Source organism: Nicotiana sylvestris, chromosome 1, assembly GCF_000393655.2.
Source record: "Nicotiana sylvestris chromosome 1, ASM39365v2, whole genome shotgun sequence".
NCBI lineage: Eukaryota > Viridiplantae > Streptophyta > Magnoliopsida > Solanales > Solanaceae > Nicotiana > Nicotiana sylvestris.
The window spans coordinates 185,466,022-185,491,850 of NC_091057.1; the positions used below are offsets into that span (position 1 = coordinate 185,466,022).

Here is a 25,829-nt window from a genome sequence, read left to right on the forward strand (position 1 = left end):
TGATGATTTCACTCACAGTGGCTGAGATGATATGATGGTATGCCCTTAGAGGCTTGATGATGTTATGTACTCATATACCTATGCATGGAATGATATTTATACGTACATGCATGACATTATAATTTTTTCATGATTCATAGAGCTATTCAGACTTACAAGTTGAGTTCTTTACTCCATGTTTCTTTCATGTCTTTTATATACTACTTTCACTTCGTACATACTCGATATTTTATTTGTGCTGACATCCCTTTTGTATGGGGACACTGTGTTTCATGCCCGAAGGTCTCGATAGACAGGTTGAGAGTCCTCCTAGTAGGCTATCAGCTCAATAAAAGATGTTTGTGCACTCCACTTGCTCCGAAGTTACCTATTTGGTCAGTATGATTTGGACATGTATTGGTTGGTATGGCGGGGCTTTGTCCTGACCTTTATGATATTTATATACTCTTAGAGGCTTTGTAGACAGATGTCATGTATATGGATATTTGTATGGCCTTGTCGGCCTATGTTTTGAGTATACAAATGATCATGTCGGCCTTATACGCCCACATGTCACATATATAAGTTTTTATATCATGTTGGGTCGTCCTACATATAATATTCCCTTATGTTTTATTCTGGCTATCTCAGGACGGCCCTTCTGACCCGTTTACCCATGATGATATGATAAAAAATATATCTTACATTGGTACTTGATTGAGTAAGGCACCGGGTACCCGTCGCAGCCCTACGGTTTGGGTCGTGACAAAAAGAGAGTTTATATTTGTTAGCTAGACTAAGACATAAGCTGATACCTAACCTTAGTTAGTTAGTAAACTTAACTGTAGTTAGGTGATTAAATGTATAGTTAGGAAGTTAAAAGTTAGTTATGGTTAGGAAGCTAGTTAGTTAGTTAATTTACTTTATATATATAGTGTTCAGAGAATAGAATACATACGATTTGCATTTCCAATTTTCCCTCAAATTTGTTCATCATCCTTCTCAATTCTCTCTCGATCTATAATCTCTTTCTCTCTCGTTAATGGCTATGTCTTGTAACATGGTATCAGAGCCATCAGTGTAGGTCTTCATTGTAGCTCTAGTTTGCATCGGTATTCTCAGAAACCTTAGTTCAACAATTTCTGGTTGAATTGTCGTAGAGTTCATCTGAGTTATAAGGAGCTAGGGTTTGTGAATTGAGAGAGAATTTTGCAAAATTTGTTCAATTCAACTGATCGGCGAGTAATTTGCTACTAGAAAATTGCTATTGGAGATGAGTCGAGTCCTTCAAGTGGTGTATATGTTCCTCCTAACACTGGAAATGGTGATTTGGGCACAGGTACCACAAGTTTTTCAATAATCGATCATAATTATCCTTTGTTCTTACAGCCAACTGATACTCCAAGAAGTATACTGATTTCACTTCAGCTAACTGGATCAGACAATTATGCTTTATGGAGTCGTGCTATGAGAGTTGGCCTTTTATATAAGAGCAAATTAGGTTTTGTTAATGGTTAAAAGGTTAATTCTGTTGTTCTATCATGGATCATGAACTCTGTTAGACTTGGCTTATCGAGTAGTGTTCTGTATGCTTCTTATGCCCATAAGGTTTGGGAGGATCTCAAGGAAAGATTTGATAAAATCAATGGCTCTAGAGTTCTATATCTTCATAGAGAAATCCATAGTCTTACTCAAGGAACCATGACAATTGCTGATTATTTCTCTAAACTAAAAGATTTGTGGGATGAATTTGATGTACTCATGCCTTGACCTGAATCTAAGAAATACTCTCAGCATTTTGAAGCTAATAGGTTACTACAGTTTATGGTAGGCTTGAATGAAACCTATGCCCAAGCCAGAAGCGAAATTATGATGATGTCTCCTTTACCTAGCATCAACGAAGCATATGCACTACTTGTTGATCATGAAAGTCAAAGAAGTTTTGCAACCTATCAACAGTCTATGCTAATTACTGAAGGGATAGAAAGCACAACATTGTATAGCAATAGAGGAAATGGAGACTCAGGAGGTAACTACAAATTTAAGAAGAGTCAGATTCAATGTGAATACTGTCATTACAAAGGACACACCAAAGAGAATTGCTACAAACTCATAGGATATCCACCTGACTTCAAGACCAAGAAGAAAGGTTCTACAACTTCTGCTTTATATGCTAATGGTGCCTCAGGTGTAGATTTTGTTGTAGGAGCTACTACTCACAGGCACTCTCAACCACAGTGTGCCCTACCTCAAGCCAATGCTGCATATCAATAGAACAAAGGAGGAAATTCCTGTGTGTATCTACACCAATCAGTTGTCTATCCACAACAGCAGGATTCGAGCTTTGGACCTCTTCCTTAGCCTCATTCAACTCCAGCTTTCTTCACTAAGGAACAATATCATCAAATTCTTTAGCTGCTATCAAAAGTGAATGAGGAAGCTCTAGGATCATCTAGTAGGTTGGTTGCAACAAGTACTCTGATTGCCCTAATGACCAACTTTGTCAATTAGAATCGTATCATAGACACCGGTGCCACTAATCATATGACTTTTAGAATTGAGATGCTTAATTCACATAGTATTATTAACAAAGAAAGCAAAAATGTAGTTCACTTACAAATGGAGAAATGGTATTTGTTACTCATAAAAGGGAGGCTACTATTCTTAAGGATCACACTATATCTAATGTGATGTACATACCAGACTTTAAGTACAACTTATTGTCTGTATCACAACTTACCAAGGAGCTTTAGTGCCTAATTGTCTTATTCCCTGACTTCTGTATTTTTCAAGATCTCTAAAATGGTCAGATGAAGGGGATTGGTAGGGAGAATCATGGACTGTATATTCTAGAATAAGAAGGTCTTCAAAACTCCTCAACACTGTCTGAAGTAAGATGTCTCAGCACAGTTAATGTAACTTCTAGTTCTGAGCCTAAGTCTAGTCCTAGTACTATTGAAAATTCTAGTTTCTTCTCATCTAGTAGTCTGTGGCACAAGAGGTTAGGAAATGCTCCTGTAAATATAATAAAAAGGCTCAACGTAATCAGTGATGTGAAAGACTGTTCTACTAAACACTGTCTTATATGTATTTTGGCTAAGCAATCAAAACTGCCCTTTCCTCTAAGTAATTCAACTACCAAGTCTGTATTTGAATTAGCACATTATGATATATGGGGACCCTATAGGGTGCCAACCTATGATGGAAAAATATTCTTTGTCACTCTAGTTGATGACTACTCTAGATATACTTGGATATTTCTTATCAACTCTAAATCTGAAGTTATTGTAGTACTGAGAGATTTTCTTGTAAAAGTAAAGAATATGTTCTCTACTAATGTAAAGTACTTGAGAACAGACAATGGAAATGAATTCTTTAGCAATGAGTTTACATCCCTAGTAACTACTCTTGGCATCATGCATCAAAGTTCTTATGTATACACTCCACAACAAAATGGAGTTGTGGAACGAAAGCATAGAACAATTCTGGAGATGGCAAGGTCTCTCAGATTTCAAGCCTCTATACCTCTAAGATTCTGGGGAGAGTGTGTCACTACATATGTCTATCTCATCAATCGACTTCCATCCTAGGTAATTGGGTACAAGACTCCTTTTGAGATGTTTTATTTGCATCCTCCCTCATTGCATCATGTAAGAATCTTTGGGTGCTTGTGTTATGCATCTACTCCTAAAGTGCATGACAAGTTTTCATCTTGAGCAATACCAGTTATTATCAAGGGGTATTCATACACTCAAAAGGGATATATTTTATATGATCTTTCCTCAAAAACCTTCCCAGTCAACAAGAATGTTACATTTCAGGAAGAAATATATCCTTTCAAGCACATAAAGCAAAGCACTAATCCTTTGTTTCTTATGCTGGAGTTTGTTCCCAATGCTAGTGACAACTCAGTTCATCCTCTTGCAGCTCCTCAAAGTGTGATACAACCCTCTCCAGTAACCTCAACAGATGGCAATGAAGATGATCATTGTCATATTCCAAACACAACTGAAATTTCCACTACAAATGAAGATCATGTAGTTGATCCTCTGAGTTCACATGAACTTAGAAAGTCTTCTAGAACTAGTAGACCACCTCTGTGGTTACAGGACTATGTGGTTCATTAAAAAGGGTTCAAATGTGCCTATCCAATCTCAGCTTATGTAACCTACTCACACATATCTACATCTTATAGTCAAGTCTTATCAACTTACTTTGCATGCACTGATCCTCAAACATTCTCAGAGGCAGTCAAAGATCCTCAATAGGTAGAAGCTATGAAATAGGAGATAACAACATTAGAGGATAACCACACCTGGAGTATTGTAGATCTGCCCCTTGGAAAGAAACCTATTGGATGCAGATGGATATTCAAGATCAAACATAAGGCATCAGGGTAGATACAGAGGTTCAGGGCAAGACTGGTAGCCAAAGGCTATAGTCAAAGGGAAGGCTTAGACTACAGTGAAACCTTTTCATCAGTAGCTAAGATGGTCACTATTAGGTCTATTATTGCACTTGCAGCTTCAAAACAGTGGTTCATATATCAAATGGATGTGCATAATGCCTTCCTCAATGGTGATCTCCTAGAAGAAGTCTATATGGCAATTCCTAAAGGGTTTGCTAGGCAGGGGGGGAATCAGAAGGTCTGCAAACTACACAAATCTCTATATGGTCTCAAACAGGCTCCTAGATAGTGGAATATGAAACTGACTGAAGCTCTGGTGTTAATGGGATTTGGACAAAGTCACTATGACTATCCTTATTCACTAAGAAGGCTGCAGGTGATGTAGTCATAGTCTTGGTATATGTGGATGACTTATTGATCACTGGTAGTAATCCTAGTCTGATTAGTGATTCTAGGTGTAAATTGCAGCAGAGGTTCAAGATGAAAGACCTAGGGGAGTTAAAGTTTTTCCTTGATATTGAATGTGCAAGATCAAATAAGGGCATCTTCATGAGTCAAAGAAAGTATGCTCTTGAGCTAATTGCTGAGGCAGGTCTAGGTGGAGCTAAACCAACTGATACTCCACTAGAGTTAAAACAAAAACTTACATCAGTGACGTATGATGAATGTATCAATCATAAGGAATCATCTGGAGATAAACTACTTAAAGATTCCAGCATGTACTAAAGACTAGTTGGAAGGTTGTTGTATCTAACTATAACTAGGCCTGATATTACCTTTTGCAGTACAGGTATTAAGCCAATACATGCATTCTTCTAAAGTATCTCATATGGAAGCAGCTTTAAGGGTAGTGAGGTATATCAAACAAGCTCCTGGTAGGGGATTGGTCATGCCTACAGGACATACTGAGCAACTCACTGCCTACTGTAACTCTGATTGGGGAGTATGCATAGAAATAAGAAGATCCGTCACTGGGTACTTAGTCAAGCTTGGAAGGTCCTTGATATCTTGGAAGTCCAAGAAGCAGAATATTGTCTCAAGAAGTTCTGTAGAATCTGAGTTTAGAAGCATGGCTGCATATGCGGCAAAAATTACATGGTTGGTAGGCTTGTTTAAAGAACTTGGAGTCAACATCCATATGCCAGTGAAGATGATATCAGACATCAAAGCTGCAATACAAATACCAGCTAATCCTATATTCCATGAAAGCACAAAGCATATCGACATAGACTATCATTTTGTTAGAGAAAGAATCAGCCAAGGACTGATACAAACTGAGCTTATTCATACTGAAGATCAACTAGCAGATCTGTTTACCAAGAGCTTAGGGAAGGCTCAACATCATCACTTACTGAACCAGCTTGGAGTAGAGAATTTGTTCGGATCATTAGCTTTGGGGGGGGGGGGTGTTAGCTAGACTAAGACACAAGCTGATAACTAACCTTAGTTAGTTAGTAAACTTAATTGTAGTTAGATGGTTAAATGGGTAGTTAGGAAATTAAAAGTTAGTTATGGTTAAGAAGTTAGTTAGTTAATTTACTGTATATATACAGTGTGTTCAGAGAATAGAATACATATGATTTGCATTTCCAATTTTCCCTCAAATCTGTTTTTCATCCTTTTCAATTCTCTCTCGATCTGCCGTCTCTTTCTCTCTCGTTAATGGCTATGGATGCTAACTAGAAGTTACTTGAAATGGCTTCTTGTCAAGTTGTACGGCATCATCCATCTGTTACAACAAAAGCAACTACTCATATTATACACTTGTTGCATTGACATCCACATATATATATCTCCTTGCAAACCGTGGACGTATCATCCAATGATCTGTTGACTTTTGGACGATCTAGGACGAAAAATAAATTGATTTATCAAGAATTAATGTATTTCAAGTCATTTTGAAGAAAGTGTTATTATCCAACTTGGTTTTCCATTTCTCACGAACATTTCGTAAAAAGCTTCTCTTTGCCTTTTGTTCTTTTTCTCAATCTTACATATTTTCAAATCTTAATCACATTGTTATGAGCAAAAGAGTTTAACTTCTATGTATTCGTACTACAATAACAACAACAACAACAACAAACTCAGTGTAATTCCACAAATAGGATTTGGAAAGGGTAAGATGTAGGCAGCCTTACCACTACCCCGGTAGAACAGATATGTATTGGTAATACAAAAAAAGAAAGAAAGTTAAATCACCTCAAAACTAATTGCAAAGAAGTCTATAAAAAAATACTACAGTAACCTAAAAAGTAAGACAAATTATATCCATACATCAACATCTAGTGAGCACATTCATTTTCGAATGTATCAAAGTAAGTCGGAAATGAGTTTTCCTTTAAAGAGGTAGGTACCCTTTGAAGTATGTACGTGGAACTGACTGAGTAACATATATATACAATGAGATATTTCCCTTATTCTAATTAATGACATGGAGCATGTGGTGAGACATCATTAATTTCGTTTTACAATCTTCTATTGTCTCGTCGTACTTGTCATGTTTGTCAAAAATAATTGTTTTAAAATACTTATTTTAAAAATAATAATTGGTATTTAAAGAATGGACATTTTATTGAAGAGAGAAAAGACTAGTATGACAAGTTAATAGGACGAGAGAAAATATTTATTCATAACTCATAAACCTAGTTTAAACTTTACAATTCTGTTGTCTCATTTTCTCCTTCAAAACGACATATAAGGTAACTAGGGTATTGGTTCAAAGCTGCATGACAATGGGATTTTATATCCCCATTTTTTTTAGTCAGTGCACGCGCACACACAATTTCGAGAAAGAAAGGCATGTTTCATTTCGCTTTATGAAGAAAAAAAAAAAGAAACAAAGAAAAAGAAAAAGAAAAAGAAGCCAAACCATGGTCGGTTTGTTTTTGCGGGACTATTCTCTGGAATTAAATTATTCAAATAACAATGACTTCAAATGTCAATATTATTAGCAAGTGAAAAGACGATAAAGTTCTTTCTGAAGAAGTTTATACGACCAATAGGAAAGAGCAAAAATCAAAATCATGTGGCAAATTGTCATGGCTCACCACATCACCATGCCACATAGGTGACACTTGGCATATATTTTTGCCATATAAAAGGGTTACATAAGTTAGGAATTAGCTCTTAATAGAATATTCTAAAACTATGAAAAATTTCTTTGGGAAAACTCTAGATATTTATGGACTTAGTAGGAAGACTCTTTTGGAAAGCCTTGGAATGTTCTAGCCATGTAAAAAATTCTAGAGGGTGTACTTATTTGTAAATATGAAAGGACTTGTGGAACAATTATTATTTACTCACTAGCCCTTAGGAGATTAGTATAAATAAGGGGTATTTATTTGTAACTCACCAAGCAAAACAATAGAGTTCTCTGCAATAAAAAGCCTCATTTGACAAATTTCCCTTGTCTTTTTTATCTAACATTCCCTTAGCGATCTAGAGTGTAGTATTTTAGACTGTCTTGGCATAGCAAGATCATGAGCAAGTTGTCAAGTGCCACACATGTGCTTAATTCAAGACTAAGGACGTGACAACGTGGTATCAGAGCAAAGGTTACGACTAAAGGAATGTTAAGAAGAATACAAAAGATTGCTAGAAGGAAGCTTTGTAGGGAACCATGGCCGAAATTGCCAAGGGCGTGGTACTTGCAAAAGGGACTAATGTGAAGGTCCCTAAGCGAAAGCAGTTTGACGATGCATAGGACGCACGCGAGGCGGCATAATTACTTTGGAGAATGGACGAGTGCTTTGAGGTAGTCAAAGAGGACGGCGAAATTATTAAGGTATGCAACGCCTCAATGTACTTGATCGAGGTTGTTGCGTTATGGTGGCGTCGAAAGTGTGCTGACATGGAGAAAGGGCTATGCAAGATTGAGACGTGGGAACAGTTCAAGACGGAGTTGAAGAAGCAATTCTACCCGATAAATTTGGTGTGCAAGGCTAGGCGGAAGTTAAGGGAGCTTTGATAGATAGCCACAATTCGAGAGTATGTGCGCGAGTTCACAATCTTAATACTGCACTCCTGTCATTGTTCGAGGAAGATTTCATGTTTTACTTCATGGATGGGTTGCAAAGTGGGGCAAAGTAAGAGATAAGAAGAAATCAAGTAGCCAATATGGACGAGACCATAGCGGTAGCCGAATGACTCGTTATCTTAAAGATGGAGCATGCCAAGTCCAAAGAACGCAAAGCCGAGAGAGGTGGGGGAGATCATGACAAAGGGTATCTAAGGGCAATGGCAAGAGGCCATTCCATAATAGACAGGGGTCCAAGAGAAAAGGCAAGGTCAGGAAAACGATAGCAGTTACGTGCCTAAAGGAGGGTGCTACTAAGGGATCACAACGGACAAGTCGTTACCCACTGTTGGGGAAGCTTGCAACAATGATTGGGAACTTTGCTCAGGCACATAAGGGTGACACAAGAGAGATCGCATGCATTGGGAGGGATACACTTGGAATCTAATAAGAAAGTAAGGGATTCCAAAGCCTATCTTTGCGTCATGCAAATGGAGCATGGTGGTAGCAAGAAAAGTTGGGCGGACATAGTTGAAAAGGTTGGCAAATTACAAAGTGATGACACTCTATCAAACTTAGACGATACACCGAGAAGAAGGGTCAAGTTATGCTAGCAAGGTTGGGACCATTGAGGGCAGCCAGCCAAATAGAGAGTGGAAGTATGGACCCGATAGTTGAGAAGCTGCTGGACTTGGTCAAGTCATGGGAATATTCAAGCCAAGAGCAAGGAGAGGCATCCGATGAACGGAGGATCGATGTCACCATTGCTAGCCATCCAAAGTACAAATGCGACAAGAAGAATGGTGACCAATACCTTGTGACATGGGAAGGCGAACCGCTCCATAGGGCATCATGGCTAATGGACAAAGATCTCCAGCGAAGCCAAGGTGAGATGCGCTCGTACGTGTCGATACTTTGTGCCTGGGGCGGCACAAAATTGGGTGGGGGGGAGTTTCATGGACCGCCACATCATCATGCCACGTAGGTACGCTTGGCATATATTTTTTCCCATATGGAAGAGTTACATAAGTATAGACTAGCTCTTGGTGAAATATTCTAGAACTATGGAGAATTTACTTGGGAAAGCTCTAGATATTTATGGACTTGGTAGGAAGACTCTTTTGGAAAGCCTTGGAATGTTCTAGTCATGTAGAAAATTTTGAAGGGTGTACTTATTTGTAAATATGGAAGGATTTGTGGAACAATTATTATTTACACAGTAGTCCCTAGGTGATTAGTACAAATAAGGGCATTCAATTATAACTCACCAAGTAAAACAATCAAGTTCTCTCCAATAAAAAGCTTCATTTGACAAATTTCTCTTGTCTTTCTTATTTAACATTCTCTTAGCAATCTTGAGTGTAATATTTTAAGCTGACTTGGCATAGCAAGATCATAAGCAAGTTGTCAAGTGCCGTACATGTGCTTAATTCAAGACTAAGGACGTAAAAAAATGCTATTAAAATTTAGACTTGTAAAAATTAACTAGCGTTTTGATTCAAAAAACTGGAGACTTCGTGGGTTGTGGCACATGAAAATTGATCTCCGTATATTTTCATTTCTTTTCTTCTGTTTTCTTTTTCTTATTGCACAACAAGAAATGACTAATAATTAACTATTTAACTGTTACTTTAATAATTTTTTACTATAACAACATCTATGACAAATTAATTAACATTTTAAATTTGTGTTCGTCAAAAACTCCTTAGCGGGCAAGTGGTTGATAAGAAGTGTTTGTTTTGTTTAATAAGCCAGCTGCCTTATAAGGTTAAAAGTACACACTATTGCACCTATGTAGATATGTCCCTAGCTAGATTCCATTAGCATCATTCCAAATAGAGAGATCGACAAATGAACTAACCATGTGCTCCTTACATTTTTGCAGTAGTTAAATTGACCAAAAAAAATCTGGACAAAGAAAAAGAATCAAGTTCAAGCACGGTTCTTGATGGATTACAAATATAATTATACATATTGGAAACTGACAACATATATAATTATGGAGTCTAAGATACTTGTTACCATTATTCTATACATTATAAATGAACAATCGCGTACTATAAACAGTGGCGGAGGCAGGATTTCTACTAAGAAGGTTCAAAAAAGAAAAATATTTTAAAATTAGAGGAGGTTGTAGTCAATGAGAATTGAACTAGTGACCTTACTAAGGTTCTAAACTCCCTTGACCACTAAACTATGCTTTCAACCTATGTTAAAGGGATTCAAAGCATAATATATAGAAGTGAAAAACAGATTTTATCTTATATATACAGTGTAATTTTCGACGAAGAAGTTTCGGGTGAACCCGCTTCTGCCCCTAATTCCGCTCCCGACTATAAACGTTCATTTTACTACGACCATTGTCGATCATAAGCATCAGCTTTAATAATCATATATGCATGCAGATTTAAATAGTTAAAATCTACATAAAACCAAAAAGACCTAACTCCGCCGTTTTCATATATTTTTCCGTACAAATATGTTAAAAATGAAAATTTAAATTCTTAAACAAATCCAAAATATCCATGGTTCACACTGCTTATCATTTTGATAAATATCAATCAAATATGTACGGTGCTGTGGGTACGAGTTTGAAGTGACAACCTGTCTTTCGTTGGATAGAGACACCACCAAAAACAACTTGGTACTGATTCAATTTGAACTGCACCTACTAAGTTTTATTTTGTGTCTCGTACAACTCACACTAGTTGTATGAGGCTCTTTTTTATCTCATAAATTTGTGGACCATAATCTTACACTTCTGGGTCCACAGAAATCCGTGAGACAAAAAAATTATCTCATACAACTAGTATTAATTGTACGAGACACTAAATAAAATTTTCCACCTAAAATCGTTTCTTTTCTACCGTTCCTTATAAATTATTTGATGTAAAATGCTTAGATATTTTAGGGCCGTCAATTGGAAGTCTTATTCCATCACCTCTCAATTTAGGTAATAGATCTTTATTGAGTACGAAACATAAGAAAGACAAAAAAAACTAAAATTTATAATAAAAAATAAATTAAATATTAACTTAAACTTCAAATGCTACCCTTAATGAGATATTTTATAACCATATAAAAGACTCTGGCCCTCTCTGACTTGTTTAGGACTAGAAATTCCAAAAATCTTCAATTTTTCTTAAACTCTTTACCCAGTCAAACTTGTTCGCATAAATTGGAACAGAGGGAGAGTGTGTGTATATATATGAGTATAAATTATCTATAAATAATAAAATTAAAATTAAATTATTAAAATATATATCTTTTTTGACAAATTAAAAAGAATACATCGGAAGCGAGAGAGCAACAACAACAACAACAACAACAACCCAGTATAATCCCACTTAGTGGGGTCTGGGGAGGGTAGTGTGTACGCAGACCTTACCCCTACCCTGGGGTAGATAGGCTTTTTCCAAATAGACCCCCGACATCCTTCCCTTCAAGAACTTCCCATCTTGCTCTTGGGGATATTCGAACTCACGACCTCTTGGTTGGGAGCGAGAGAGCAAAAGTCGTAATTCGTGAGATCGGTGACATTTTTTGTATTTTCATGCGTTGTTACATCAATTTGTTCTTTTCCACATGCAAGTTGGGACAACTTAAGATAACGTCTTTAAGTTTCTTTTTCGATTTCCTTTATCTTAGTAGGACCCAATTTCACTTTTAGGGAGTGGACGGTCTATTCGCACTTTACTCTCAAGTAGCCCTAAGTTGATGCGAAAACGCATTTTATTGAACGTTGATTTATGGGGCGTTTAACAATACTATTTTTGTTGGGACCTCATTTTTAGTCAAATGAATAATGTTGTGTGATATTTCAGACAATAATACTATGATCTAAAATTGGTTTTCATGTGACCATTGTATACTTACTGATAAAATCGGGGCTAATGAGCACCTTGATTTCCTGGTTAGTCAAACGCAGCAAGGACATAACTATATGAAATTGGAATTGAAGCTGTCGTATTAAGGCCCGAACGGAGTGGTACGCCACCGGGCTTGATAAGGCAATGCTTTCTTGATCCTGGAATGAGTTCCTACACCTTAGAAAGCACTGCGAACGGTCACACACGAATAATAGGGGGTCGTGATATCCGCACCAGGCTGGATATCATGGTGCGAATCTCGTCCGATGTCAGTAGCGTATCAGTAATTTATGTACAAGGAGGATTTTTACTTTTTTTAGAATTATACTAGAGGTAAAACTTCCATACTATATAAAAGGGGAAGTTTATTATTCAGTAAACATTGTGTAACACGCATATCAAAGCAATACAAAGTTATTTTCTCTGCTTCTTAGTTATTGAAAAGTTCTTATCTTAATTGTAGCTCTTCATACACATTTGGTTCCGAATTGAGGGTAGAACAATTGTTAAGCTTAGAATCCGAGCTCGAATTCAATATCACAACTGATTTGGTTATTTATTTTATCTCTAATTTATTTATCTAACATTCTTGATCATTTATATTGAATCAATTCATATATCTTTAAAATCGCGTATAAATTCAATTGTTATCCATTTTGTAGGGTGAACAACATTTTGCCAGATCGAAATTCACATAGTAATATTCACACGATTTTATTCCTGTCGGAGGAATCAAAACTTTAGACTTCATACCAACGCAATTAATTATCTTAGGAAAAAGTTAGAGAGTGCGTATAATATGTTTTTACTTTTTGGATTAAAATTCTTAAAACGTGCATCTTGAATAAGGCGTGGCGGCTTCATTGCATCTGATGCCACCTTAATCCAGTACATCTCTCTAGTGAAACGAAAATGACATAAATAATTACTCTCTCCGGTTCACTCTAAATGATCAATTTATTTTTAGTACGCCCATTAATAAAATACTAAATTTTATACAAAAATATTTACTATGACTAAACTATTCCTAATTAAACATTTAATGTGAAGAGTAAGAAAACTTTTTAGGGCCGGAATATGTAAAAACATATTGAATTCTTTCTTGATTATATAACTTGACACTTATTTTGAACCAAAATGAAAAAGCAAATTAATCACTTATTGTGAACCGGAGGGAGTAACAATTAAGAGGTGATTGGTATATTGGAGTAACAATTAAGCAATATTATATTTTAAGCCAAGTAGATTGAATTTTCCATTTTAATTACTATAAAATTTTCCTATAATTTTATTATTACCAGCTGGAATCTACATGCAAGTTGCCTAAGAATGAGAATACCAGCCTCATTAAACGATAAACGGGGGGTAGTTTCTAATCAATTGCCTAATCAAGTTGATTTACTTTCTCGTGCCATACGTAGAAAATGGGGGTTAATTGGGTGGAGGATTATTTCAATATTTCAATCATCCTTATCATTTTTACATGTTTAATTGAGCATTTTCTTTCATGTACTCATTATATATACAAAACATATAATTTTAACGCTCTTTCTATCAAAAAGTTATTTATTCCCAACGTTTGAAAAAACTATTAGAAATTTCCATTGTGCTCTTAACTTAAATATAGTCAAGTTGGTATAAGTCAAAGGAATTTAAATTTCAACTAATATTATATTTGAAGCTATAATTTTTAAAATACAATGAATTTAGTGATAAATAATTTAAAGGTCGAACCCATCAAGATTAAAATTTTGGATCAGTAGATCTAAAATGCTTATCGAGTGATTGTCACAAGAAACTTATTAACGTACTTAGTATATTTTTTTTCCGGACTTACCTAGTATGAACTAGTCCACATTTATAGACTTATCTGCATTAAGCAAACTTGTAAATTAGCAATATATATAATTGTAATATGTATTGTTTGAAAAAGAAAAACCAATAGTTGAGATCTTAATTATAAAAATTAAGCGGCAGATGGTAAGGATGCATAGAAAATCTAGACAAATAATGTCGCAAAGGAAAAAATTGGTCATATGTAACATTTAGGGTGTGTTTGGTATTGAAGAAAAATATTTTTTAATTTTCTCATATTTGGTTGGCTTAAATATTTTGGAAAATTCCTGATAAACTCATTTTTCTTTAATTGGAGGAAAATGTTTTCCTTGTCAATAGAAGGAAAAATATTTTCTAAAACTCTTTTTTCAACCTTCCCCATCTTATTCCTCATCCCCATCAAAGGACCCCCACACCCCATCCCCACCCACTAACCCCATCCTCGCCCCATCCCCAACCCTTCATTCTAAATAAAAAATTATTTATAGTACTTTCTTTTCATGTTATAGATAGAGTACTTTTTTTTTCCTTTCAACAAATGAGTATTTTTTTTCATTATATAGAAAAAGTATTTTCTTTTATTTTAACAAAATACTTACTTTATTTTCATGTCGTAGAAAGAGTACTTTCTTTTTCAACCAAAAGGAATATTTTCTTTTTAGTCGTGGAGCACAAATTTCAATGTTGTTTTTGCGTAAAAAAGTAAAGCAACACATTAGTTCTTTTGGGATTGTGTGAATTTTTAGACGAATAATTAAATTCTTGAAGAACATAAAAGTCCTGAAAACGTTTGGGTATTTGGAACGGGGGGAAGGGAATCACAGGAAACATGGGGACTTGGGGGAAGGAGGATGAAGAGAGTAGCATAAAAAAATTCTTAAAAAGAATTTTCTACTCTCTAACCAAACACTAGAAAATATTTTTCGGAAAAAGGTTTTTCACTCAACAAACAAACAAGGAAAAATAAGTGATAAAACCACTCATTTTTCATGAAAATATTAAAACATTTCCTTTGTACCAAACACACCCTTAATAGAAAGATATTTTCGCCAAAAGTATTAAATGTATCAACAAGATTTTCAAGCGTCTTCTCAGATAGCGAATGTTAGAAAAATCAGGGGACAACAAATTTAAGAACTTTATTACAAACATTATCTAAAAGTACATAATTGGATGAGTCCAAATTATACTGTTGTGCAACTTATCCAGATACTTAAAAAGCGTTTGGTTCAAAATTGACAGAGTTTTGAAGAACAAAAAAAAAAAAAAAAAAAAAGAACAGAATTTTGGCAAAATTAACTTTCAACAAAAGTTCAAGATATAAAATTTTCTTATTTGTTAAAAACTTAATAGACGGCCACCCCACATTTGAATCTGTGAGATTTCAACTTCCTAGGATCCTTTTTTTCCCTTCAAATAAATATATAATATTACTAAGCTAATAAAGCGTAAGGGATCGTTTGCCGGGGCGTATAAGAATAATGTTAAATAAAGTGCATTAGTAATGCATGGGTTAGTAATGCAAGCATTAGTTATACAGAGATAATGCATGGGTGCATTATGGTCACCCCTAACCAAAGGCGGTGCCAGGATTTCAAGTTTATGGGTTTGAGATTTTAATTGTTTTAAATTACTGAATTTTAAATTATTAGTTTATACATATTCAATAAATTTTTTAAGACAAATACATGGTTCGAACAAAAGCTACTGAGTTCGGTTAAACCTGCACTAGACTCTCTAGCTCCGGCCCTGCCCCTAGCATATATGTAAGAAAATCAATTTTTTGATAAACTCTTGAAATAATGCGATAACTATATATGTTACATGGTATATAGTAGAACAACTATATGTGTGCTCCTATTATCATCCCCTCCTCTCACTCGCACTGTCACGCATACACACACAGAAATTAGATGGATTAGCTGTATAATATTAATCTTTATTAGAATCAAAATTTGAAAAACTAACATGACTTGCAAATCGCAGCAATTTATTACCAATTGTTTCAAAAGTTGGGTTTTGCTACATTCCGCTGAATTTAAAATGGAAAGAAAGGACTATAAATATACTTGGAGTAGTAATGAAGATTACGAAATTTTATATTTATATCTCAAGTTGCACTCCATTGAGCATGGGGAAACTTAAAAAAAAATAGAGCAAAAACATAGAAGTTATTGGCCCATGGATGTGGAGAAACTAGAAAAGAAATGAAGAATTAACCCAATCATCCGCTCACTCAGCCGCGTAAATTAAAAATAGCCAGCGAATAATTCAGGTATAATATGTGCATGATTATTTATAATCATTGTGTAATCTAGAGTACAAGGAATTTGGTCTGCTATTTGTGTAAAAGTCCCATAGAGCAAACATATGTATAAGTGCAACCAAGTAGACACTTTAAAAGGCTGCTATTTAGGAATTAGCCGGTAAATCCTGAATTTTAGTTTTTCAGATTATTTTTTTGGGACAAAATATTCTAATTTTCCCGAAATTAAGATTTTTAGAATAAAAATATAGGACAAAATAAGTACTTGCTTATTTTTAAATAACATTCGTAAGAACGGCTGTTTGTGCACCTATTGGCCCATAGATTTGGCCTCTCTGATAGCCCGTATCCTGACGGGGTATTTGCATCTATACCCGCTTTTTGGGTCACGTTTTAACTTGTGCCCGCTTTGCAAAAAAAATTGCAAGCGTACCCACTTTTTTGCGTAACTTCAGCATACGGTGCTGAAGTAGCAAAGACAATCACGCAATACATCAGCATTCTAGTAGACGGGAATAATGCTGTATTTTGTCCCGGGCCCGGGCCTTAGTGGGCCTAACGGGTCGGGCCTCGCGGTCCCGGGCTTCGTGGTCCCGGGCTCTTGCGGTCCCGGGCCTGGCGGTCCCGGTCTTCGTGGGCTCAATGGGTGGAACCGGCCCGTGACGGGCCTAAGCCCACATGGTCCTGTGCTTAACGTGCCGGGCTCGTGGGCTTCGCGGGCCTAGCGGGTTTTTTTTTTTTTTAAAGACAATTTCTTGTAGTATCATGGCTATATTAAAAATATATATGTAGTATATATGTATATCTAATTATTAAAGTGCTTGACGAAAAAGAAAATAACAAAACAATAGTAAAACACTAAATTGTCATGCATAATATATTTTCTTGTAGTATATTATATTGTATCTTATGTATATATATTCTCTTATATATTTTCTTTTAGTATATGTATTGTATCTTATGTATATATATTCGCATAATATATTTTCTTGTAGTATATATATTGTATCTTATGTATATATGTTCGCATAATATATTTTCTTGTAGTATATATATTGTATATTATGTATATATTGTAGCATAATATATTTTCTTTTAGTATATTATATTGTATCTTATGTATATATATTCTCTTATATATTTTCTTATAGTATATATATTGTATCTTATGTATATATATTCGCATAATATATTTTCTTGTAGTATATATATTGTATATTATGTATATATTGTAGCATAATATATTTTCTTGTAGTATATTATATTGTATCTTATGTATATATATTCTCTTATATATTTTCTTGTAGTATATATATTGTATCTTATGTATATATATTCGCATAATATATTTTCTTTTAGTATATATATATTGTATATTATGTATATATATTCGCATAATATATTGTCTTGTAGTATATATATTGTATATTATGTATATATTTTCGCATAATATATTTTCTTGTAGTATATTATATTGTATCTTATGTATATATATTCTCTTATATATTTTCTTGTAGTATATATATTGTATATTATGTATATATTGTAGCTTATAAATAATTCTAAGTATAGACAAAGAAATATTGCGAAAAGAAGCTCATGGGTAGAAGCAATAAATTTTATTACCAAAAAATGGCATATCTTTCTTAGTCATCCTTCCCCCAATGGAATGAGCACAACAAGGTACTAATACCACCATTAGAAGGGAAAAAAACTAAGGAAAATATTTTCTATGTTTAATATTCGCATACCATCACCGACAATTAAATGATAAATATGACAAATACATCTAACATGGAAAATATTAGTAAATGCAGGATTTAGTGTTGTTGTAAGCATGCCTATAGCACTGGTGTTACTAGAAGCATTATCCATTGAAATTGCCATTATTTTATCGCTAAAGCAAAAATATCTACAAATATCTGCAACAGTGTTAGCTATAAACTTACCTGTGTGACGCGAATTAATTATTCTATATGCAATTATGCGTTTTTGCATTATCCATTCCTCATCTATCCAATGACTTGTAACAGTTAGGTAATCACAATCATTACCACTTCTACCAATATCAGTAGTAATAGAAATCCCACAAGTTTTACACTTAGCCTTATTTTTTTCTCTTACTTGAGTAAAAAAATTCCAAACTAATGATGTTTCTAGGCGTTTAGCAGGTTCTCTATTAAAAGTAGGAGTTTCTACAGGTGGGTCGACCGGTGCATCACTTGGGTTATTAAGAGGACTAGTAGGTGTATCATCTAAATCCGGTGCTTGAGTTTCATCATCATCCTCATTTTCCTCATTATTTTCTAAGATGGTTTCATTAGGATAAAGAGCATTCATAATTTCATCATCTAATCTATCACCTGGTGCAACATTATGATAAAATTCACTATCGGTAAATTGAAAACAAGGGTGATCACTATCAAGAATTACGGAAGGAGGAGGACGTCTAGGTTGACGACTACTTTCAACTTGCTTATCTTTTCTAGGTCGGGGAGCCGGGGGAAGGGTAGTTGGTTGGCCACTACTTTCACCGGTTTTATCTTTTCCTTTACCAAACATTTTTTTCAAAGTAAATGCCATATTAATTATAATTATGCAAACTAAACCACACAAAAATATATTCTAAAAACGTAAGAGTTGAAACGAGTTTACCGGATTGCCGAACAACTTCTTGAAAATTGAAAATCGTTGAACACTTGAAAACTTCAATTCAACAACTTCACAATTTTTCACGAAATTTCAACAATAAATTAAGTAATTGTAGTAGAGAGATTGAGAGAGATTGAGAGATATTGAGAGATATTGATGAATTGGTGAATAAAAATGAAAGAATGATGGGGTATTTATAGTTGAGAAATGGGGAAAAGTGTAATTATATAAAGTTTGGGGTTAAAATAAAGTTTGGGGGCCAAATGGCCATTTTTTTAACTTAAAAACGGTCATATTTTCAGCCCAAACGGCTAGATTTTAAATATGGCCGTTGGAGAATTTTTTTTTTAAAAAAAAAATAGTCGTTGGGCCCGCCAGGACCGGCCCAGGCCCGCCTGCCGGTCCCGGGCTAAACGGTCCCGGGCTCGTGGGCTCAACCTTGAAGACCAGCCCGTGACGGGCTCAGGAGGCCCACCAAGACCGGCCCACCCAGGACCGGCCCACCAGGCCCGTTAGGACCGCGGGCCCGGTCCGGTCCGGTTCAGGCCCGGCCCACCGAGCAGCCCTAGACGGGAATGAAGAACCAAGTGTGCTGAACCAAGTGTGCTGAAGTTTTCATAGTAGCTGAAGTTTTGTTCTCTATTTGCTGAAGTTTTTGTTTGTAATTGCTGAAGTTTTTGTTTTTGTAACTGGCGAACTTCAGCTCTAGAGCTGAAATTTTTGTTTTGGAACTGGCGAACTTTAGCTTTAAAACTGAAGTTTTTGTTTTTGTAACTGGAGCTGAAGTTTTTATTTTGTAACTGGCGAACTTCAGCTTTAGAGCTGAAGTTTTTGTTTTTGTAACTGGCGAACTTCAGGTCTAGAGCTGAAGTTTTTATTTTGTAACAGCTGAAATTTTTGTTTTGTAACTGGCGAGAGCTGAAGTTTTTGTTTTTGTTTTTGTTTTTGTAACTGGGGAACTTCAGCTCTAGAGCTGAAGTTTTGTTTTGTTACTGGCGAAAATTTTTGTTTTATAACTGTCGAACTTCAGCTCTAGAGCTAAAGTTTTTGCTATTTATTACTATGAATCCACAATAATCTTCAAAGCGGGAATCACATCATATGGTAATCCACGACGATTTTCAAAGTGTGAATTCACATCGTATAGCAATCTAAGTCCTTGTGAAATCAAACAGCTAGTATTCTTGTCAAATTACTTGTCGCTTTGAGTTTTTAGTACTTACAATTAAAAGGAATTCTTAGTAATAGTAAGAAATATTTATTTAAAAGAGATAGCTGAAGCATAAACTTCGTCAATAATATCTCCACAACCCATGTCAATTACTGGAACATTTTCACAATCAGTGACTTCAGAAAGGAGTGGCCTATCGGATTGAGGGCGGATATAAAAAATGGGTACAAATTAAATTTTTTTTAAAAAAAATGGATATAGGTTAAATGAGGGCGGCCAAATAGGACGCCTCGCGCAATTTTTAGCTATAGTTTGCTCATTGAGAGAATGATCCCTTTAATATCTAATTGAACCAACCCATCGTGGCCCGAACTCTAATTGCAAAAAAAGCCCCCCAAGAAAATGAAAACGCTACAAACACCCAAATCAATATGTCTGAATAATCAAATAGGAGTAGTAATGACGAAGCTGAGCAGGAACAACAATTTCATGCTCTGAAAGTCTACTGACGCTCAATTAAATATAAATAAATAAATTATACACTATTTCTCCACACCCCCAACTTCATTATTTGCGTCATCTACATAATCATTCAGTGCCCAAAGAGAGCCATTTAATTTGTTGACAATGGAAGAACATAGCAGAAATTTCTGAATTTTTTAAAATTTATTTAGAGGAGATGGGTAGAGCGATCTCAGTTATATTGCAGCCGCGGTGGCTTCTGTTCTTTCTTGCTGTTTTAGTTCTTATCTTTCTTGCTTCCTCCTTCTCCCAAAAGGTACAATTTTTTGTCTCTTTTTTTGTATTTTGTTTCTTTCTTATGTTACATCTGTAATTTTTAGGTAATTGGATAATTGAATGTAATGGTTTTGGATCTGGTTGTTGTCAAAATTGGATTGACTATAAATTATGTTCATAAGGTGTTATTAGGCATTGATTCTTTATTGCAGACTTAAAGCATTATTAGAAAAGATCTCATTTTTTTCTCACTGTATAGAAATTTACTCATTTACCTGCTAAGTTGCTTTGTAGCGATTTAATAGGGTTGCAATGTCTTTAACGACATTGTTTGAAGCAATGCTATGTTTTCTGCACGAATTTGATAGTGATAAGGAGCATAGGATATTGCCCAGTCAACATTACCAGCTAAATTGAAAGGGGAAGGTATATCATTTGTAATATATTTGTGTGAGATGTGAATAATTAGTGAGAGTCAATTTCATGGAACTTATGGTGGTTAGATTTGGATCGTTGTGCAATGCGCTTCGAGCGATGTCAGGCCAGTTTATGGGAATGATGACTGATTGGTAATAGGTTTGATGTTGCCCACTGCCCTTCCAATTGGAGAACAATATGAGAAGCAAAAACGAGGAGCAAAGGAAGGAAAAAAAATCTTTTGGAATAGAGTTTCTTCGGAACACACGTCAAAAGGCTAGTCTTGGGGTTATCCTTAGAAGCAAGAAGAGTCCTCCCAAAATTTTGAGATGTCAGCTGTGCTACACATTTATCATAGTATACTTTTTACGGTAGCGTAGTTTCCCTTGAATCTGCAAGTATCATTGACTTTATGATATGTGATCTATAATTTCAAGATAAGTAGAATCACAATCTAACATTGGTTTAGCTTTCTGCATGTCAATAGAAAACCAGAAGTTGTGCAATCATATCTTGCACCCAATCTTTGGGATCAAGGTTTCCAATTTCCTTGAAATATAAATTGAATTGATCATCTCCTGGTTGGCTCAAACTCTCAGATGCTGATGTAGTAAAATATCGCTGTGTACTATATCTGGATAAGGGATGATAATTGATAATGTGCAAATAAACTTAAATAGAAAGATGTGAAGCTTAGTCATGCACCATATTCTTCATGTGGCAGATCGTCATTTCCCCCTCTAGTTTTCATTTTGTAGCATAGCTTTGACAGTGTTTCTGCTACTTAAGTTCATTTGAATAGAATTTCTTTAGCCATCTCAGTCGAACCAGTTTAGAGTGGTCGGCTCTGTTTCTCCATGCATGCACAATCATTTTGGTATATTCAGTAATGTTATTCGTATGGAGAGATATATATAGATGTTGTATAATACATTGTGTTTGGTCTGGCGCAACGGAGCGCACATATTGATTTACATTTTTGCTAGGTGAAATATCTATCGTTTCTGTCTGTTTATTTGGTACAAAAAGATAGAAAAAAAATACTTACCCTCTTATATGCATCTAAATTGGAGGGACTTGTGTATCCACCCCAGTTATTTTACATCTTCAAGCAGTCCCTATCCACAATTTAAGGTATCTATCGCCCTCCTCTCCAAACCATAAAAAAGTAATTCTAGTACAGAAAAATTAAGGGAATGCTGTTTGGAGGACATCATTGTGTGATTCACATTTTCAGAGGTTTATACTAATAAGACAAGCTACTAAAAAGTTAAATCTCATCTATCTTTTTTAGCTTCAAACTATTAGCAGGAGTTAGAATCTACTATTTAAAAGCTATAAGCCTAATTCTGGAGTCTCATTTGCAATTTTTGTAAATATCTTCTATTCTATTTCTAAGAACCCCTTTTGACCAGTAGTGATATTTTTTGCTCCAACAGTTTACGAAGAATTATTATTTGCTTACCTGTTTAATTTCTCAGGAATATGAAAAGGTGGAAGAGGTGTATGATATTACCCACAGAGTATTCTTGGATGTTGATATAGATAAACAACGTGTAGGTATGGGCCTCTTCTGCTGACGTTCTTATTTTGTTTGATGCCATTTACTTAATGAACAACAGATATAAATTCCCAAGTCAAGTGCCCCTGTCCACAATTAAAGAAAAAGGAAATGTAAATGGGTTGAATTAGCGACCTGGTATTCTTTTACTGAGGCTTTCCTTATTATCCTTTCTGAAACAGCTTTTCACTATGTCGTGCTGACTTAGTTACTTTTCTCTTTTTGTTTTAACTTAATCTGTAATCTATGCTCAATCCCCCTGTTGACCACTTCACCTTTTGATTCTCATACTACTAGTCGATGAAGGATCGGGATGATTGCACTATCTTCTCATCCGAAAAACAAAATTTTATGCATGACATATAATGGTTTGATCTATTAATGATTAGAAAAGCTGTGACTGGTATGGTGTGTGCTTCATTCAAGGACAATAATACTTGTGAACTTGCATTGCACTATGCTATCCCTGTTCCCAGCTAACATGGTTTAGAGTACGATGTTTCGGTATCCAACTTCGAGTTGATTTAGGCCTTTAATTAATTGATCTTTTAAGAACAAATGTTATGCTTGAAACCCCATAACTTGACCACTCCTTTTAAAAGTTAAGAAGTCTAGAAATTGTTTAAGAAAATCATTATGAAAATACTTATAAAAACATAAGAAAATCTTTAACCAAGAAAAAGTTATTTGATTCTCCAAATAATAATTGTACCATGTAAAGCAGGATAGATAGAATGTAATATATATCTAACGAGCTGCCCATGTTGAAGAAGAAAAGAAGATCTTTATTGTTTTGATGGTTTTTGCAATATCCTTGGATTTTTGCACGGTGAAGGCTGGGAAGATTTTTGTGTATGAACGATCCAAACTTCAAATGTTTGCAGGAAGAATTGTGATTGGATTATATGGGCAAGTTGTACCAAAAACTGTTGGTACGTCTTTATATACCTCTTTTCCATACTTTGCTCTCCTCTTCAGTACAATACTTCCGTTCTTGTTGCTTAATGCCTGCATTTTTACTTCTGTGCAGAGAATTTCAGGGCTTTGTGCACAGGTACTTCTGTTAGTGTATAATTATAACTGGCACAGTTTTTGACTCCTTAGTGATACACACGCAACCACTTACATACATATACTTTCACACACGTATACATATTACAATACTTTGACTGCAATTGCTGCACTTCTTGTTGTTTGACTCAGGGGAAATGGGCAAGACCGCTGATGGAATATCTCTTCACTACAAGGGAAAGCCATTTCATCGTGTAATACCTGGATTCATGATTCAAGGTGGAGATATTGTGTCGGGTGATGGAAGGGGAAACATTTCCATTTATGGTGGTCCTTTTCGTGACGAGAATCTCAAGATAAAGCATTCTCATGCAGGTCTGAAGTCATCACTTGATTGCACTAACTCTCTCTCTAGAGGACCAAAGGCAAACATTTGTACATTCACGTAAATGTGTACATTTATAAGCTTCTTATTTTTTGACTTTTGCAGGTGTTATTTCCATGGTGAACACAGGACCCAACTCCAACGGCTGTCAGTTTTTTATTCCAACAGTGAAGGCTAGCTGGTAAGGTTTTAAAGTTTAACGACAGTATTTGAAATTAACTTGCATCAATTAAATCCAAATTGCTTCTCAGTCACTCAGACACAAAGGTTTTAACAGATGCCTATTAGGTGTATGCTGCAATCCTTTCTAATATGCCCATATCTAAACCAGTGAATGCTCGCAATTCACAAACTGATTTAGCAAAGAACCACAAAATGTGGTATCTGAAATAATGACCTCCGATAAATGATTTAGCAAAGAATAGTGGACCGTCGTGAGCTCGTTTTATCTTCTTTCATTTATAATTTAATACTACTGTTTATTGGTGCTAGTAAGAGTTGTCCGATTTTAGTCATTTCTGATGTAGCAACTGTATACGGTGTAGGTAGAATGACACAATCTAGTGCAATATATCCTCCAAAATGTTTTGAACATGCTATGACTACATAGCTTGTTTTCCCAGATAGCAAAGATAATTATTTACTGAAGCAATAAAGCAACTACAGTCCTGTAACTTTTACCTCAGCACTTCCTTGCTGCTAATTATGAATGAACTGAACCTTACCTTTCTCAAAGAAAAACAAATTATCCAGCGAAACAATATTCCAGATGGGTTTGTCCTGCATTGCTTAATAATGTTACATCCCGTCTTATTATGGAGGAACCAACCCTTGAATGTTCAAAAATTTCTCATACTAATACTAAAGCTTACAAGCAGGTTGGACGGGGAGCATGTTGTATTTGGCAAAGTTATTGAAGGTATGGACACGGTATATGCAATAGAGGGCGGAGCAGGAACGTACAGTGGAAAACCGAGGAAAAAGGTGATTATTGCAGACTCTGGGGAAATACCTAAGAGCAAGTGGGATGAGGACAGCCAGAGTTCAACTTCATAAAGATTGTCAAAAGTTTTGAAGTTACTAACCAGCCCTATATATTCTTGCCCTGTGTTCTTTTCTTTTATATCACAAACTTAAATTTTTGTGGTGCTAATTATGAGGTCCTATTTGATCCCCTTAACCTTACTGATGCGAGTGTTTATTCCTAGAATTGGTTGTGAATATTTTGGGTTTTGTAGAGGAATTGAACTGAACCTATACATTTTCTTTACATTCAAATTGGCCTGCTGCCAAGTGCCTTTGTTCTCCATTAGGACCAGAAATAGTTACTGCTAATAATATTGGACTAAGACGTGTTTAAATAATGCGACATGGATAGTGATAATTCATATCGTCGATTTCAACTTGCTTGGGATTGAGTCATTTTATATAGCTGGTTCTGTGGGAAAGCAAGGATTCTTGTTTTTTGTTGTTGTCAGCATCAATACGTTGAAATTGCGTGGACCACATTATCACTATGCT

General features: G+C 35.3%; 2 protein-coding genes across 2 annotated transcripts; both read left to right on the plus strand.

Moving 5' to 3' along the window:
- The first annotated feature begins 1,848 nt into the window (after positions 1-1,848).
- Positions 1,849-4,106, plus strand: LOC138878067 (uncharacterized). The gene is made up of 3 exons (XM_070157725.1): positions 1,849-2,201; positions 2,906-3,478; positions 3,881-4,106. The coding sequence occupies exons 1-3, from the start codon at positions 1,849-1,851 to the stop codon at positions 4,104-4,106; spliced, it is 1,152 nt and encodes a 383-aa protein (XP_070013826.1).
- A 16,564-nt stretch (positions 4,107-20,670) lies between these two features.
- Positions 20,671-25,586, plus strand: LOC104217800 (peptidyl-prolyl cis-trans isomerase CYP21-1). The gene is made up of 7 exons (XM_009768129.2): positions 20,671-20,974; positions 22,833-22,911; positions 23,797-23,844; positions 23,943-23,966; positions 24,116-24,298; positions 24,414-24,489; positions 25,187-25,586. Exons 1-7 carry the CDS (start codon positions 20,876-20,878, stop codon positions 25,362-25,364), a joined length of 687 nt encoding a protein of 228 aa, XP_009766431.1. The 5' UTR covers positions 20,671-20,875; the 3' UTR covers positions 25,365-25,586.
- Positions 25,587-25,829: the final 243 nt, after the last annotated feature.